Here is a 15,168-nt window from a genome sequence, read left to right as displayed (position 1 = left end):
TGCACTGGAGTTCCGGACTCTAGCGGCAGATGCGGGGTGGAATGAGCGGGCACTCATAGACCACTTCCGCTGCAGCCTCCGGGAGGACGTCCGCAGAGAGTTGGCGTGCAGGGATACCACGCTTTCATTTGACCAATTGGTTAACATGGCCATTCGGCTGGACACCCTGCTCGCTACCCGCGGGCGTCCCAGGTGGGGGTCGCCCATTCCACCCTCCAGCACCTCCGAGCCGAGCCCTATGGAGCTCGGAGGTGCTGGCGCTAGAGGAAGGAGAAGAAGGAGCCCGAGGGGGGCCGTCCCCTGCACCAACTGTGGCCGTGGAGGGCACACCGCGGCTAGGTGCTGGGGAGGGTCTCCTGGTGGAGGAGAAGGCAGGCCACACATTGGGGAGTCCTCCCAGGTGAGTAGGCGCCCCACTTACCCAGAGCTTTCTGTCGTACACATAACCATACCTGTTTGTTTTCCACAGGTTGCACCTCGTTCCCAGCATAAGGCGCTAGTAGATTCAGGCGCAGCTGGGAATTTTGTAGATCGCAAATTCTGTGTAGAGTTAGGGATTCCCCTCCTTCCGGTAAATAATCCTTTCCCTGTACATGCCCTAGATAGTCGTCCGTTAGGATCCGGGTTGATTAGGGAGGTCACAGTGCCACTTAGGATGGAGACGCAGGGGGTCATGAGGAGACGATTCAGCTCTATCTGATCGACTCTCCTGCGTATCCGGTGGTACTGGGGCTTCCCTGGTTGATTACCCATGATCCTACTATTTCGTGGCGAGAGAGGGCTCTTAAGGGGTGGTCTGCTCAGTGTGAGGGGCTATGTCTGGGTGTTTCCGTAGGGGCGACCTCGGTGGAGAGTCCGAACCAAATGCCCGCATTGCACATTCCCCGAGTATGAGGATTTGGCACTCGTGTTTAGCAAGACGAGAGCCGGGCGCGGTTGCCACCTCATAGACAGGGGGATTGTGCGATAGACCTCCAGGCAGGAGCTGCGCTCCCGCGGAGCCATGTGTATCCTTTGTCACAGGAGGAGAAGAGGGCAATGGAGACATACATTGCCGAGTCTCTGAGACAGGGATACATACGGCCCTCCACTTCACCCGCGTCCTCGAGCTTCTTTTTTGTGAAGAAAAAGGATGGAGGTTTGCGCCCGTGTATTGATTACCGCGGTCTCAATCAGATTACTGTGAAATATAGTTATCCACTCCTGCTGATTGCGACTATGACTGAGTCATTACACGGGGCACGGTTCTTCACAAAATTGGACCTCAGGAGCGCATATAACTTGGTGCGCATTAGAGAGGGCGATGAATGGAAGACAGCATTTAGTACTACCTCCGGTCATTACGAGTATCTCGTCATGCCATACGGGTTAATGAATGCTCCATCAGTCTTCCAATCCTTTGTAGATGAGATTTTCCGGGACATGCAGGGGCAGGGAGTAGTCGTGTACATAGACGATATTCTGGTGTACAGTTCTACCCGGGCCGAACATGTAGCCCTGGTGCGCCGAGTATTGAGGAGGTTGTTGGAGCATGACCTGTATGTCAAAGCCGAGAAATGTCTGTTCTTCCAGGAGTCGGTCTCCTTTTTGGGTTATCAGTTGTCTGCGTCAGGGGTGAGGATGGAGGTTGACCGTGTGTCAGCAGTGCGTAATTGGCAAACCCCAACCACGGTTAAAGAGGTGCAGCAGTTCTTGGGTTTTGCGAATTACTACCGGAGGTTTATCCGGGGTTTTGGACAGGTGGCAGCTCCCATAACGTCCCTTCTGAAGGGGGGACTGGTGCGCTTGCGGTGGTCAGCTGAGGCGGACAGGGCTTTTGGGAGACTGAAGGACCTGTTTACCTCGGCTCCAGTGCTGGCGCACCCGGATCCCGCTTTACCATTCCAAGTGGAAGTGGACGCGTCTGAAGCCGGTATCGGGGCTGTTCTCTCCCAACGGGTCGGCACACCCCCTAAACTCCGCCCCTGGTCATTTTATTCGAAAAAAGCTCAGTCCGGCGGAGCGTAATTATGACGTAGGGGACAGGGAGCTGTTAGCCGTGGTACAAGCCCTAAAGGTGTGGAGGCATTGGCTTGAGGGGGCTCAACACCCTTTTTCTCATTCTGACTGACCACCGTAACCTGGAATACATTCGGGCAGCTAGGAGACTGAATCCTCGCCAGGCTCGGTGGACTATGTTTCTAGCCCGGTTCGTGTTTAAGATCACTTACATCCCTGGGTCCCAGAACGGGAAGGCAGATGCCCTGTCTCGGCGGTATGACACGGAGGAGAGGTCCGTTGAGCCCACTCCCATACTACCTAAGTCTTGTCTGGTTGCACCGGTGGTATGGGAGGTCGATACGGAGATCGAGCGGGCATTACGCACCGACCCTAGCCCTCCACAGTGTCCGGTGGGTCGGACGTACGTCCCGCTCGAGGTCCGGGATCGGCTCATTTATTGGGCTCACACGTCACCCTCCTCTGGGCATCCAGGTATTGGCCGGACAGTGCACTGCCTTAGCACAAAGTACTGGTGGCCAACGTTAGCCAGGGATGTGAGGATTTATGTCTCCTCCTGCTCGGTGTGTGCCCAGTGTAAGGCACCCAGACACTTGCCCAGGGGTAAGTTACAACCCCTGCCCGTTCCACAACGACCCTGGTCTCACCTCTCGGTGGATTTTGTTACAGACCTTCCCTCCTCACAGGGGAATACCACCATCCTGGTCGTTGTGGATCGGTTCTCGAAGGCCTGTCGTCTCCTTCCCATGCCGGGTCTTCCTACTGCCCTACAGACCGCTGAGGCTCTATTTACCCACGTCTTCCGGCATTACGGGTACCCGAGGATATAGTGTCTGATCGAGGCCCCCCAGTTTACCTCCAGAGTCTGGAGAGCGTTTATGGAACGGTTGGGGGTTTCGGTGAGCCTTACCTCGGGTTACCACCCGGAGAGTAATGGGCAGGTCGAACGTGTCAACCAGGATGTGGGTAGGTTTCTGAGGTCATATTGCCAGGGCCGGCCGGAGGAGTGGGCGAGATATGTTCCCTGGGCCGAGATGGCACAGAACTCTCTCCGCCACTCCTCCACTAAACTAACCCCTTTCCAGTGTGTGTTAGGGTACCAGCCGGTTCTGGCACCTTGGCATGAGAGCCAGATCGAGGCCCCTGCGGTGGATGAGTGGGTGCGGCGCTCGGAGGAGACGTGGAACGCTGCACACATCCATCTGCAGCGAGCCATCCGTCGACAGAAGACGAGCGCCGATCTCCACCGCAGTGAGGGGCCAGTGTACGCACCTGGAGATCGAGTCTGGCTCTCAACCAGAAACCTGCCCCTCCGCCTGCCCTGCCGGAAGCTGGGTCGGCGGTTTGTGGGGCCTTTTAAAGTCCTGAGGAGATTGAACGAGGTGTGTTACAGGTTACAACTGCCCATTGATTACAAGAATATTAACCCCTCGTTCCATGTGTCTCTCCTCAGGCCGGTGGTAGCTGGTCCACTCCAGGACTATGAGATAGAGGAGACTCCTCCGCCCCGTTGGACATCGAGGGGCTCCGGCGCACACTGTTCGGTCCATCCTAGATTCGAGACGCCGGATGGGGGTCTCCAATATCTCGTGGAGTGGGAGGGGTACGGCCCGGAGGAGCGGTGCTGGGTGCCGAGGAGGGACATCCTAGACCCGTCTCTTCTGACCGAGTTCCATCGTGGTCATCCTACGCGCCCTGCTCCGCGTCCTCCTGGTCGTCCCCGAGGCCGGGGTCGAGCGCCACGGCTGGAGCCGCGCGTCAAGGGGGGTACTGTCACGGTTTCGGCCGAGGCTGCTCCTTCTCCTTGTTCGGGCAGGCTTCGCGGTCGTCGTCTCCGGAGTACTAGCTGCCACCGTTCTATGTTTCTATGTTTGATTGGTTTTGTCTGTTTGTTACACCTGTTCATTGTTAAGTGTTCATTATGCGTCCTATTTAGTTCTCTTGTGTTTGGTCAGGTGTTGTGTGTAATTGTTCGATGTCACGTGTAGTAGTTGGTTCGCTGTTCTGTGCTCTCTGTATTTCGTTTTGTTTGAGAGAGTCCTGCACGTTGTGCGCATTTACTTTGGTTCTTACCAGTGTGCGTATGTTTCGCCTGTGGCCTGTTGCCGTGTTTGGCTTGTATTTTCGGACTTCACTGAAGACATCTGTTTCGAATCTCTGTGTGTCCTGCGTGTGATTCCACGTTACCTCTACACTCAACCCTGACAGTGTGTGTAGCTAGATGAGGTGGGTGTAAATCCCAACGTGCAAGTGTGTGTAAGCAGGGCGAGGTTGAGTTAGAAGTGTGTGTGTGTGTAGCTAGATGAGGTAGGGGTAAATCCCAACGTGCAAGTGTGTGTAAGCAGGGCAAGGTTGAGTTAGAAGTGTGTGTGTGTCCGACGCTGCCTTACCCTCCTCTCCAGCTGCCGTTTGTTCTGCTGCTCCACCTCCAGCTTGTCATCAAACTCCTGCTGAAGCCTCTTCTTGGTGAACTCTATCTCTCTGATGGCCCTCTCATACTTCAGTCTCCACTCTCCCCCTAAAAGACACAACATGATACAGCACAGTTAGCAGACAGGTTGTGGACAGCACTACAAGAACCACACCAGTTCATTCAATCACAGGAGGTTGGTGGCACCTTAATTGGGGAGGATGGGCTCGTGGTAATGGCTGGAGCAGATTGGTATCAAATACATCAAACACATGGTTTCCATTGACTCCGTTCCATCCATTATTATGAGCCGTCCTCCCCTCAGCAGCCTCCATCGCATTCAACATGTCTTCAAATAGAACTAAGTTGAAATTAAATAGCCAGTTTGAAAGGAAGTCTGTTTGACCATGGAAGGGGTTTGCATTAGTCAGGAGGTAATGTATTAAGCTGTATTGAAGCCATATTAGAGTCGGTACAGTACTGTTATGGCCTGTACATGTACACTATATACACTGCTCAAAAAAATAAAGGGAACACTTAAACAACAAAATGTAACTCCAAGTCAATCACACTTCTGTGAAATCAAACTGTCCACTTAGGAAGCAACACTGATTGACAGTAAATTTCACATGCTGTTGTGCAAATGGAATAGACAACAGGTGGAAATTATAGGCAATTAGCAAGACACCCTCAATAAAGAAGTGGTTCTGCAGGTGGTGACCACAGACCACTTCTCAGTTCCTATGCTTCCTGGCTGATGTTTTGGTCACTTTTGAATGCTGGCGGTGCTTTCACTCTAGTGGTAGCATGAGACGGAGTCTACAACCCACACAAGTGGATCAGGTAGTGCAGCTCATCCAGGATGGCACATCAATGCGAGCTGTGGCAAGAAGGTTTGCTGTGTCTGTCAGCGTAGTGTCCAGAGCATGGAGGCGCTACCAGGAGACAGGCCAGTACATCAGGAGACGTGGAGGAGGCCATAGGAGGGCAACAACCCAGCAGCAGGACCGCTACCTCCGCCTTTGTGCAAGGAGGAGCAGGAGGAGCACTGCCAGAGCCCTGCAAAATGACCTCCAGCAGGCCACAAATGTGCATGTGTCTGCTCAAACGGTCAGAAACAGACTCCATGAGGGTGGTATGAGGGCTCGACGTCCACAGGTGGGGGTTGTGCTTACAGCCCAACACCATGCAGGACGTTTGGCATTTGCCAGAGAACACCAAGATTGGCAAATTCGCCACTGGCGCCCTGTGCTCTTCACAGATGAAAGCAGGTTCACACTGAGCACATGTGACAGACGTGACAGAGTCTGGAGACGCCGTGGAGAACGTTCTGCTGCCTGCAACATCCTCCAGCATGACCGGTTTGGCGGTGGGTCAGTCATGGTGTGGGGTGGCATTTCTTTGGGGGGCCGCACAGCCCTCCATGTGCTCGCCAGAGGTAGCCTGACTGCCATTAGGTACCGAGATGAGATCCTCAGACCCCTTGTGAGACCATATGCTGGTGCGGTTGGCCCTGGGTTCCTCCTAATGCAAGACAATGCTAGACCTCATGTGGCTGGAGTGTGTCAGCAGTTCCTGCAAGAGGAAGGCATTGATGCTATGGACTGGCCCGCTCGTTCCCCAGACCTGAATCCAATTGAGCACATCTGGGACATCATGTCTCGCTCCATCCACCAACGCCACGTTGCACCACAGACTGTCCAGGAGTTGGCAGATGCTTTAGTCCAGGTCTGGGAGGAGATCCCTCAGGAGACCATCCGCCACCTCATCAGGAGCATGCCCAGGCGTTGTAGGGAGGTCATACAGGCACGTGGAGGCCACACACACTACTGAGCCTAATTTTGACTTGTTTTAAGGACATTACATCAAAGTTGGATCAGCCTGTAGTGTGGTTTTCCACTTTAATTTTGATGGTGACTCCAAATCCAGACCTATCTAGAACTATTTCAGCCACATGTCAGTGTTTTGGGATTTCACATTCAATACTGATCTATTTGTGAGGGGATTAGACTACCATGCTGTGAGTTTCTTTGATAATCATGTTATGTCATGTCAGTTAGGCTGTGTCAATGATTCCCTTAGTGGAGCTCCTTTCCCTCCTTCGAGATCAAGATGAGCAGGAACACCTCATTACTCAAAGAGTAGGTCTGACTCACTTAACCCTAATTGCTCCTGTAAGTCACTCTGAATAAGAGTGTCTGCTAAATGACTAAAATGTAAATGTAGGTATGTGAAACTTACAGTAGAATGGCCCGTACTGAAGAGCTCAGTGACTTTCAATGTGGCACTGTCATAGGATGCCACCTTTCCAACAAGTCATTTCGGAAAATTTCTGCCCTGCTAGAGCTGCCCCAGTCAACTGTAAGTGCTGTTATTGTGAAGTGGAAACGTCTAGTAGCAACAACGGCTCAGCTGCGAAGTGGTAGGCCACATAAGCTCACAGAACAGGACTGCCGAGTGCTGAAGCGCGTAGTGCGTAAAAATTGTCTGTCCTCGGTTGCAGCACTCACTACAAAGTTCCAAACTGCCTCTGGAAGTAACGTCAGCACAATAACTGTTCGTCGGGAGCTTCATGAAATGGGTTTTCATGGCCGAGCAGCCGCACACAAGCCTAAGATCACCATGCGCAATGCCAAGTGTCGGCTGGAGTGGTGTAAAGCACGCCGCCATTGGACTCTGGAGCAGTGGAAACGCGTTCTCTGGAGTGATGAATCACGCTTCACCATCTGGCAATCAGACAGACGAATCTGGGTTTGGTGGATGCCAGGAGAAAGCTACCTGCCCGAATGCATAGTGCCAACTGTAAAGTTTGGTGGAGGAGGAATAATGGTCTGGGGCTGTTTTTCATGGTTCGGGCTAGGCCCCTTAGTTCCAGTGAAGGGAAATCTTAACACTACAGCATACAATGACATTCTAGACGATTCTGTGCTTCCAACTTGGAGGCAACAGTTTGGGGAAGGCCTTTTCCTGTTTCAGCATGACAATACCCCCGTGCACAAAGCGAGGGCCATACATAAATGGTTTGTCGAGATTGGTGTGGAAGAACTTCACTGGCCTGCACAGAGCCTTGACCTCAACCCCATTGAACACCTTTGGGATGAATTGGAACACCGACTGCAAGCCAGGCCTAATGCCCGTCCTCACTAATGCTCTTGTGGCTGAATGGAAACAACTCCCCGCAGCAATGTTCCAACATCTAGTGGAAAGAAGAGTGGAGGCTCCACCCAGAAGAGTGGAGGCTGTTATAGCAGCAAAGGGGGGACCAACTCCATATTAATGTCCATGATTTTGGAATGAGATGTTCGACGAGCAGGTGTCCACATACTTTTGGTCATGTAGTGTATCTCTTAAACAGGGTTGTCTATTCCACCTAAAATGTGGGGTGTTGAAACTTTCAAACAAAACACTGAGAAAAAATCTATTCTACATTCAGAATAGCCAAACAAAGACTGCATTCGCAGTCTAGATGGAAGTCTGTTCGGCATGCGATCAAATATAATTTGAGGACGCCTGCTGTCTTTTATAATCCATTTCTACGCCATGTCTTACAAACCTTTTGTCTCCTCATTGATTTCAGGCAGCACTGCAGTCTACGGGTGGTCAGCTTGATCCAACCAAACAACTGAAAGGACTCAACCAGAAACAGCCTACTTCGATCCTGATCTTGGGGTGTACATTTGTGTGCTGGTTTTCATGGTGCTAAGTTGTCACTATGGCAACAGTGTGTGTGTGGTTTGGTTTTACTATCCTTGTGGGGACCCAGAAGTCCTCACAAGGATAGTACAACAAGGACAATTTGGACAAGTGGGGACATTTTGTCGGTCCCCACAAGGAAAAATAGTATTTTAGGCTGAGGGGTTAGGTTTAGGGTTACAATTAGGGTTAGAATTAAGGTTGGGTTAGAGGTTAGGTTTAGGAGTTAGGGTCAGGTTTAGTTTTAGGCGTTTGGGGTTAAGGTTAGGGTTAGGATAAGGGTTATGTTTAGGGTTAGGGAAAATAGGATTTTGAATGGGAATAAATGTTTTGGTCCCCACAAGGATAGTAAAACAAAGGTGTGTGTGTGTGTGTGCCGCTGACCTGTGTCGTCGTCGTCCATCTCTCCGTTGAGCTCTGAGGCTCTGAGGAGTCTGGCCTCCATCACCTCCATCTCCATAGAGTCCATAGACTTCTTCATCGAGTCAAACTTAGTCTGGGGAGAGAATCAGAGGCCATGCATTAAAACACAAGATAGACATAATGACAGATAGACCTCACATTGCACTTGCACGTACACACACAAACGCTCATTGCACACACACACACACACACACACACACACTTCCTCTAAATGACCAATCGCTCATTTCTAGAAGCGAGGTCATTTGTACCCAGCCCAACCCATCAGTATGTGCTATCTGAACAGTCAGTGGAAAAATCTATGTCAAATGCCAAATAGAAAACTAAAAGGCTGGGGAAGGCAGGGTCAACAATCTGATTACACCATTACGTTTCAGCCAACAGAACTGTCAAGGTCGTCATTGCAAATAAGAATCGGTTTTCCATTTACCTATCTGGTTCAAATAATGGGTTGAATGAAATAATTGTGTACATCCTACAACAGTTAAGGATGTCTCATTTCTCCTTGGCAGTGTTTACCTGCATGTCCTTCATGTCTTTCTCCAGTCTCAGTCTCTCTGAGGTCTCAGACTCCAGCAGCTGAGAGGCTGACTCTCCTGTGTTCCTCTCGTCTGCCAGCTCCGTCGACAGCTCTGTGATCTGGCATACACACAATTGCAATTAGCAAGAGGGTTACACATGCACCCTGTCTTATGCATACAGTGCAATACAGTTAAACTTCATGACATACTTACAACCTTTATCTGTTCATCCTTTATTTATACATACAGATCCGCTGGTACAATGTGTTCTTATATTAGTCTGCAACGCAGTGTGTGTGTGTGTGTGTGTGTGTGTGTGTGTGTGTGTACCCGGCTCTCCAAGCGGTCACTGTTGAGTCTCAGCTCGTTCCTCTCCTTCTCCACCTTCTCCAGCCTCCCTTTCAGCTGCTGGATCTCCTCCTGGGAACGGATAGACCGAACGAGAGGGAGGGGGAGAGAGAGAAAACGTATTACAGTATTAGAGGGAGGTAAATCTGTATAGCCTCTATAAAGCAGGGGGAGGGAATCAAATGCAGGGGTGTAATCATTACTCAAAACAGTTGCAAAATATTCAGTTTTGCGATGAAAACTAGCATTTCTATTGGACAGATTCAGGTACAGTGAGGGAAAAAAGTATTTGATCCCCTGCTGATTTTGTACGTTTGCCCACTGACAAAGACATGATCAGTCTGTAATTTTAATGATAGGTTTATTTGAACAGTGAGAGACAGAATAACAACAAAATAATCCAGAAAAACGCATGTCAAAAATGTTATAAATTGATTTGCATTTTAAATGAGGGAAATAAGTATTTGACCCCTCTGCAAAACATGACTTAGTACTTGGTGGCAAAACCTTTGTTGGCAATCACAGAGGTCAGACGTTTCTTGTAGTTGGCCACCAGGTTTGCACACATCTCAGGAGGGATTTTGTTCCACTCCTCTTTGCAGATCTTCTCCAAGTCATTAAGGTTTCGAGGCTGATGTTTGGCAACTCAAACTTTCAGCTCCCTCCACAGATTTTCTATGGGATTAAGGTCTGGAGACTGACTAGGCCACTCCAGGACCTTAATGTGCTTCTTCTTGAGCCACTCCTTTGTTGCCTTGGCCGTGTGTTTTGGGTCATTGTCATGCTGGAATACCCATCCACGACCCATTTTCAATGCCCTGGCTGAGGGAAGGAGGTTCTCACCCAAGATTTGACGGTACCCCTTAGCAGAAAAACACCCCCAAAGCATAATGTTTCCACCTCCATGTTTGACGGTGGGGATGGTGTTCTTGGGGTCATAGGCAGCATTCCTCCTCCTCCAAACACGGCGAGTTGAGTTGACGCCAAAGAGCTCCATTTTGGTTTCATCTGACCACAACACTTTCACCCAGTTATCCTCTGAATCATTCAGATGTTCATTGGCAAACTTCAGACGGGCCTGTATATGTGCTTTCTTGAGGGGGGACCTTGCGGGCGCTGCAGGATTTCAGTCCTTTACGGCGTAGTGTGTTACCAATTGTTTTCTTGGTGACTATGGTCCCAGCTGCCTTGAGATCATTGACAAGATCCTCCCGTGTAGTTCTGGGCTGATTCCTCAGCGTTCTCATGATCATTGCAACTCACGAGTTGAGATCTTGCATGGAGCCCCAGGCCGAGGGAGATTGACAGTTCTTTTGTGTTTCTTCCATTTGCGAATAATCGCACCAACTGTTGTCACCTTCTCACCAAGCTGCTTGGCGATGGTCTTGTAGCCCATTCCAGCCTTGTGTAGGTCTACAAACTTGTCCCTGATATCCTTGGAGAGATATTTGGTCTTGGGCATGGTGGAGAGTTTGGAATCTGATTGATTGATTGCTTCTGTTGACAGGTGTCTTTTATACAGGTAACAAGCTGAGATTAGGAGCACTCCCTTTAAGAGTGTGCTCCTAATCTCAGCTCGTTACCTGTATAAAAGACACCGGGAGCCAGAAATCTTTCTGATTGAGAGGGGGTCAAATACTTATTTCCCTCATTAAAATGCAAATCAATTTATAACATTTTTGACATGCGTTTTTCTGGATATTTTTGTTGTTATTCTGTCTCTCACTGTTCAAATAAAACTACCATGAAAATTATAGCCTGATCATTTCTTTGTCAGTGGGCAAACGTACAAAATCAGCAGGGGATCAAATATTTTTTCCCCTCACTGTAGGTCCATCCCTGTTTGCTGAACCTGTCCAATAGAAACGCTAGTTTCCATCCCTGTTTGGGTAATGATTATGCCCCTGATCAACAGTAGATGGAGGGTGTGTATAGAGTTTGTGTACTCACGTCTTTGCCGCGTATCTGCTCCTCTGTGAGCTGGACCTCTATAAGGGGGCGTACTGTGGTGAACACCTTCCACCAGGGCCAACCCTTCACTCCCTTGTTCTTCTTGATGTTCTTCTGGATGCAGCGGATAGCCAGGTCCTGGATCTGAAACACACACAGAGGAGCAGAGGGACTTACAATGAAGGAAACTGTATGTGTGGGTGTTTGTGTCTGCCAACATGTAGGATTCTTCAAGTTCTTTGACATGGATATCTATATGTATCACAAATATTTATCAAATATGTAACTTGTGATAAATAAAGAAAATAAGAAATGATACTGCTTAGGGTCATTGTCTACTGGCACGATAACAGGCACTTGCATCAAGTGTGACAATTTGGGCGAGCTAGAATCAAGACAATCCAAAGGTCTTCTGGTTTCTCATGGCTTTAAGAGCAGAGACAGAGGTCTTCAGAGAAATTAAACCAAACATCGATACCACTTTGGCAGCCTGTTAAAAAGGCATTAGGAGGAGCTGCATGCTCCCGCAACATGGGCATCTCCAATAAACCACCCATTATCTGGCAACCCAATTAGAGCAGCACAATGCAACCACATCCACTGGGGTTGCCATGACGGAGAACACGATTCGTATTCGTCACGCCGTGAGAGCACCTAAATGCTGCTTAGCCATCCTGGTCACTGACTGAACAGGCATGCAGGTTATGTCCCCTAAAGCTTGTTTGTCATGCTTAGACCTAAACAAGTCTAACAAATCCTGTGTAGACTCAATAAGGGATGGGGGGGCCTTGCAGCCTTTAGAAAGAGGATCTGTCTCTGTGTCAAACAGGTATTGATGGTCTTACAGAGACACAGGAGCAGAATGTATTCATTTATCTCTTTGTCTCTCTCTCCCTTTTTACTCTGCCTTCTGCCTCTCCTTTACAGAGTTCCCTTTGAGTGTCTGTGCAGCTACAAGGCCTTTGCTGAGCACACGAGGCCATATATGTAACACATCCATGCACTGACACACACATACATGTTCCCAGTCGGGGAGGAAGCTTTGTCTTAAGGCAACTATTTAATTAGACACACTATGGGCCGACTGGCTGACGGAGGAATCCCCCATGCGCCTCCATCCTTTTCTTCACCATGCCGCCGCTCGTTCATTCCACAAAATGTCAAAGAGAGAGGAGGCTGTGGGCTTCAAACGCCATGCTGGATCCCTTCTATTCATCTAATCCCTCATGGTGAAGCACCGTTTCAGAGAAGCGACACTCTCTTTCTCTCTCCCTCTTTCTCCCTCAAAGCACTTTGAAAACAAATCCCTGTGAGGGTTTGGCTCAGGCTGAGAGGACTTCAAGGTGCGGGGAGCCCCCCGGAGCAATCAAACAGACAGAGAGAGAAACAAACTAATAGATTTTTTGGCAGAGGGGACGTCAGTGTTCAGTCGAGGAAGTCAACACTTGCATGGTCATGTCTTGTGTCTCTGAGAAATATGGGCCAAAGGTTCAAATGTAACACCCTATACTGCCTTGTAATCAAGTGTGAGTCTGCTTGCTTAGCTGTACATAGAGAACATTTTCCTGTAAATATCAAACCAGCTTACCTCGATACGACACAAGCCTCACAGATATTCACCACTACCACTCTCCTCAACACACATTTTCCTCTAAAACATGCCTTAGCTAGAATTGTGCAAATTCTTCATTGTGTGTGTAAATAGATACTTAATTGTTGAGTTCAACTTAAATAAAACAACAATATTCAACTTACTCTTTCTGTCTCAACTTCCTGAGAATCAGATGATCAAATGAAAACACATTGAACTAAACCTTACTGTAACTACCTTTCATAACTGCTGGAGGGTAGGGTCCTGTCCTGTACCTTTCATAACTGCTGGAGGTTAGGGTACTGTACTGTACCTTTCATAACTGCTGGAGGTTAGGGTCCTGTCCTGTACCTTTCATAACTGCTGGAGGTTAGGGTCCTGTCCTGTACCTTTCATAACTGCTGGAGGGTAGGGTACTGTACTGTACCTTTCAGAACTGCTGGAGGTTAGGGTCCTGTCCTGTACCTTTCATAACTGCTGGAGGTTAGGGTACTGTACCTTTCATAACTGCTGGAGGGTAGGGTCCTGTCCTGTACCTTTCATAACTGCTGGAGGGTAGGGTCCTGTCCTGTACCTTTCATAACTGCTGGAGGGTAGGGTCCTGTCCTGTACCTTTCATAACTGCTGGAGGGTAGGGTACTGTACCTTTCATAACTGCTGGAGGGTAGGGTCCTGTCCTGTACCTTTCATAACTGCTGGAGGGTAGGGTACTGTACTGTACCTTTCATAACTGCTGGAGGGTAGGGTCCTGTCCTGTACCTTTCATAACTGCTGGAGGGTAGGGTCCTGTCCTGTACCTTTCATAACTGCTGGAGGGTAGGGTCCTGTCCTGTACCTTTCATAACTGCTGGAGGGTAGGGTCCTGTCCTGTACCTTTCATAACTGCTGGAGGGTAGGGTCCTGTCCTGTACCTTTCATAACTGCTGGAGGGTAGGGTCCTGTCCTGTACCTTTCATAACTGCTGGAGGGTAGGGTACTGTACTGTACCTTTCATAACTGCTGGAGGGTAGGGTACTGTACTGTACCTTTCATAACTGTTGGAGGGTAGGGTCCTGTCCTGTACCTTTCATAACTGCTGGAGGGTAGGGTACTGTACCTTTCATAACTGCTGGAGGGTAGGGTCCTGTCCTGTACCTTTCAGAACTGCTGGAGGGTAGGGTCCTGTCCTGTACCTTTCATAACTGCTGGAGGGTAGGGTACTGTACCTTTCATAACTGCTGGAGGGTAGGGTCCTGTCCTGTACCTTTCATAACTGCTGGACGGTAGGGTACTGTACCTTTCATAACTGCTGGAGGGTAGGGTTCTGTCCTGACCTTTCAGAACTGCTAGAGGGTAGGGTCCTGTACCTTTCATAACTGCTAGAGGGTAGGGTACTGTATTGTACACAGAAACACATTGTAAAGCAGAACTTTGGCTCACAAAAGCCTTTTGAGAAATGTTCTAGAGCCAATAAGTGGTGATATTTTTCCATTGCTGCCCCCTGGGCCTCCCAGTAGAGGTCTTCACGGATCCACCTGTACCCAAACACCCAAGACCCAATCCGGGACCGGATCCAGAATTCTAAATAATGTAAAGCATCTGGGTCAGATCTGATATGATTGTCACAGGTCTCTGACTTGTCCAGAAGGGCCCGTACAGATCTGAACGTGACTGCTGCAGTAGAGAGAGAGAAATTGTTAATTTACGCTCCTGCTCTTCATGAGAGAGGAGCGTGGCACGTGTAGCTTGTTGTTGGCTAATCATAAGTAATCAAAGCGGCAATAGGCTACAGTCATAAAGCCTCCGTGTGGCAAAGGTTAGAAGATATCTAATCAATGCAAGATGGAATTAAAAGTTAAAGGAGAAGGATAGGCTAATAATAATAATAATAATAATAATATGCCATTTAGCAGACGCTTTTATCCAAAGCTACTTACAGTCATGCGTGCATACATTTTTGTATGTCCTGGGGATCGAACCCACTACCCTGGCGCTACAATGACCAAGAACCAACAGGTAGGCTGCTACTTAATATTCTGAATGGAGTTGTTTTTATTTGTAACTGTAGGATGAGAAAGTGCATGCACTGCAGCCTCAATTAGCCTAGCTAGCTAACATTAGCTAGCTTAACTAGCTTCTCCCGGTTTGATGCAGTCAAGACAGGTACTAAGTAATCATTTTTGATGATAAATAACCTAGCTATGGCAGCTATTAGTCCACTGTAGTGAGAGTCGGCTTAGTTGGTTGCAGTCTCT

General features: G+C 49.1%; 1 protein-coding gene across 4 annotated transcripts in view; it reads right to left on the bottom strand.

Annotated features, from left to right (window-relative positions):
* Window positions 1-15,168, bottom strand: part of LOC121558156 (unconventional myosin-XVIIIa-like) — a 153,285-nt gene that overhangs the window by 34,383 nt on the left and 103,734 nt on the right. For all 4 annotated transcript variants that reach the window (XM_045211603.1, XM_045211605.1, XM_045211608.1 and 1 more), the window contains 5 exons: window positions 11,344-11,487; window positions 9,376-9,465; window positions 9,044-9,163; window positions 8,486-8,597; window positions 4,389-4,516 (listed from right to left, as the gene is read on the bottom strand). In XM_045211603.1, the coding sequence (XP_045067538.1) occupies window positions 4,389-4,516; window positions 8,486-8,597; window positions 9,044-9,163; window positions 9,376-9,465; window positions 11,344-11,487 (594 nt within the window). The remainder of the gene's footprint in view (window positions 1-4,388; window positions 4,517-8,485; window positions 8,598-9,043; window positions 9,164-9,375; window positions 9,466-11,343; window positions 11,488-15,168) is intronic.

Source organism: Coregonus clupeaformis, chromosome 5 (genome assembly GCF_020615455.1).
Source record: "Coregonus clupeaformis isolate EN_2021a chromosome 5, ASM2061545v1, whole genome shotgun sequence".
Classification (NCBI taxonomy): Eukaryota; Metazoa; Chordata; class Actinopteri; order Salmoniformes; family Salmonidae; genus Coregonus; species Coregonus clupeaformis.
Note: the sequence above shows the minus strand (reverse complement) of the source record. Positions and strands in the feature narration are given on the sequence as shown.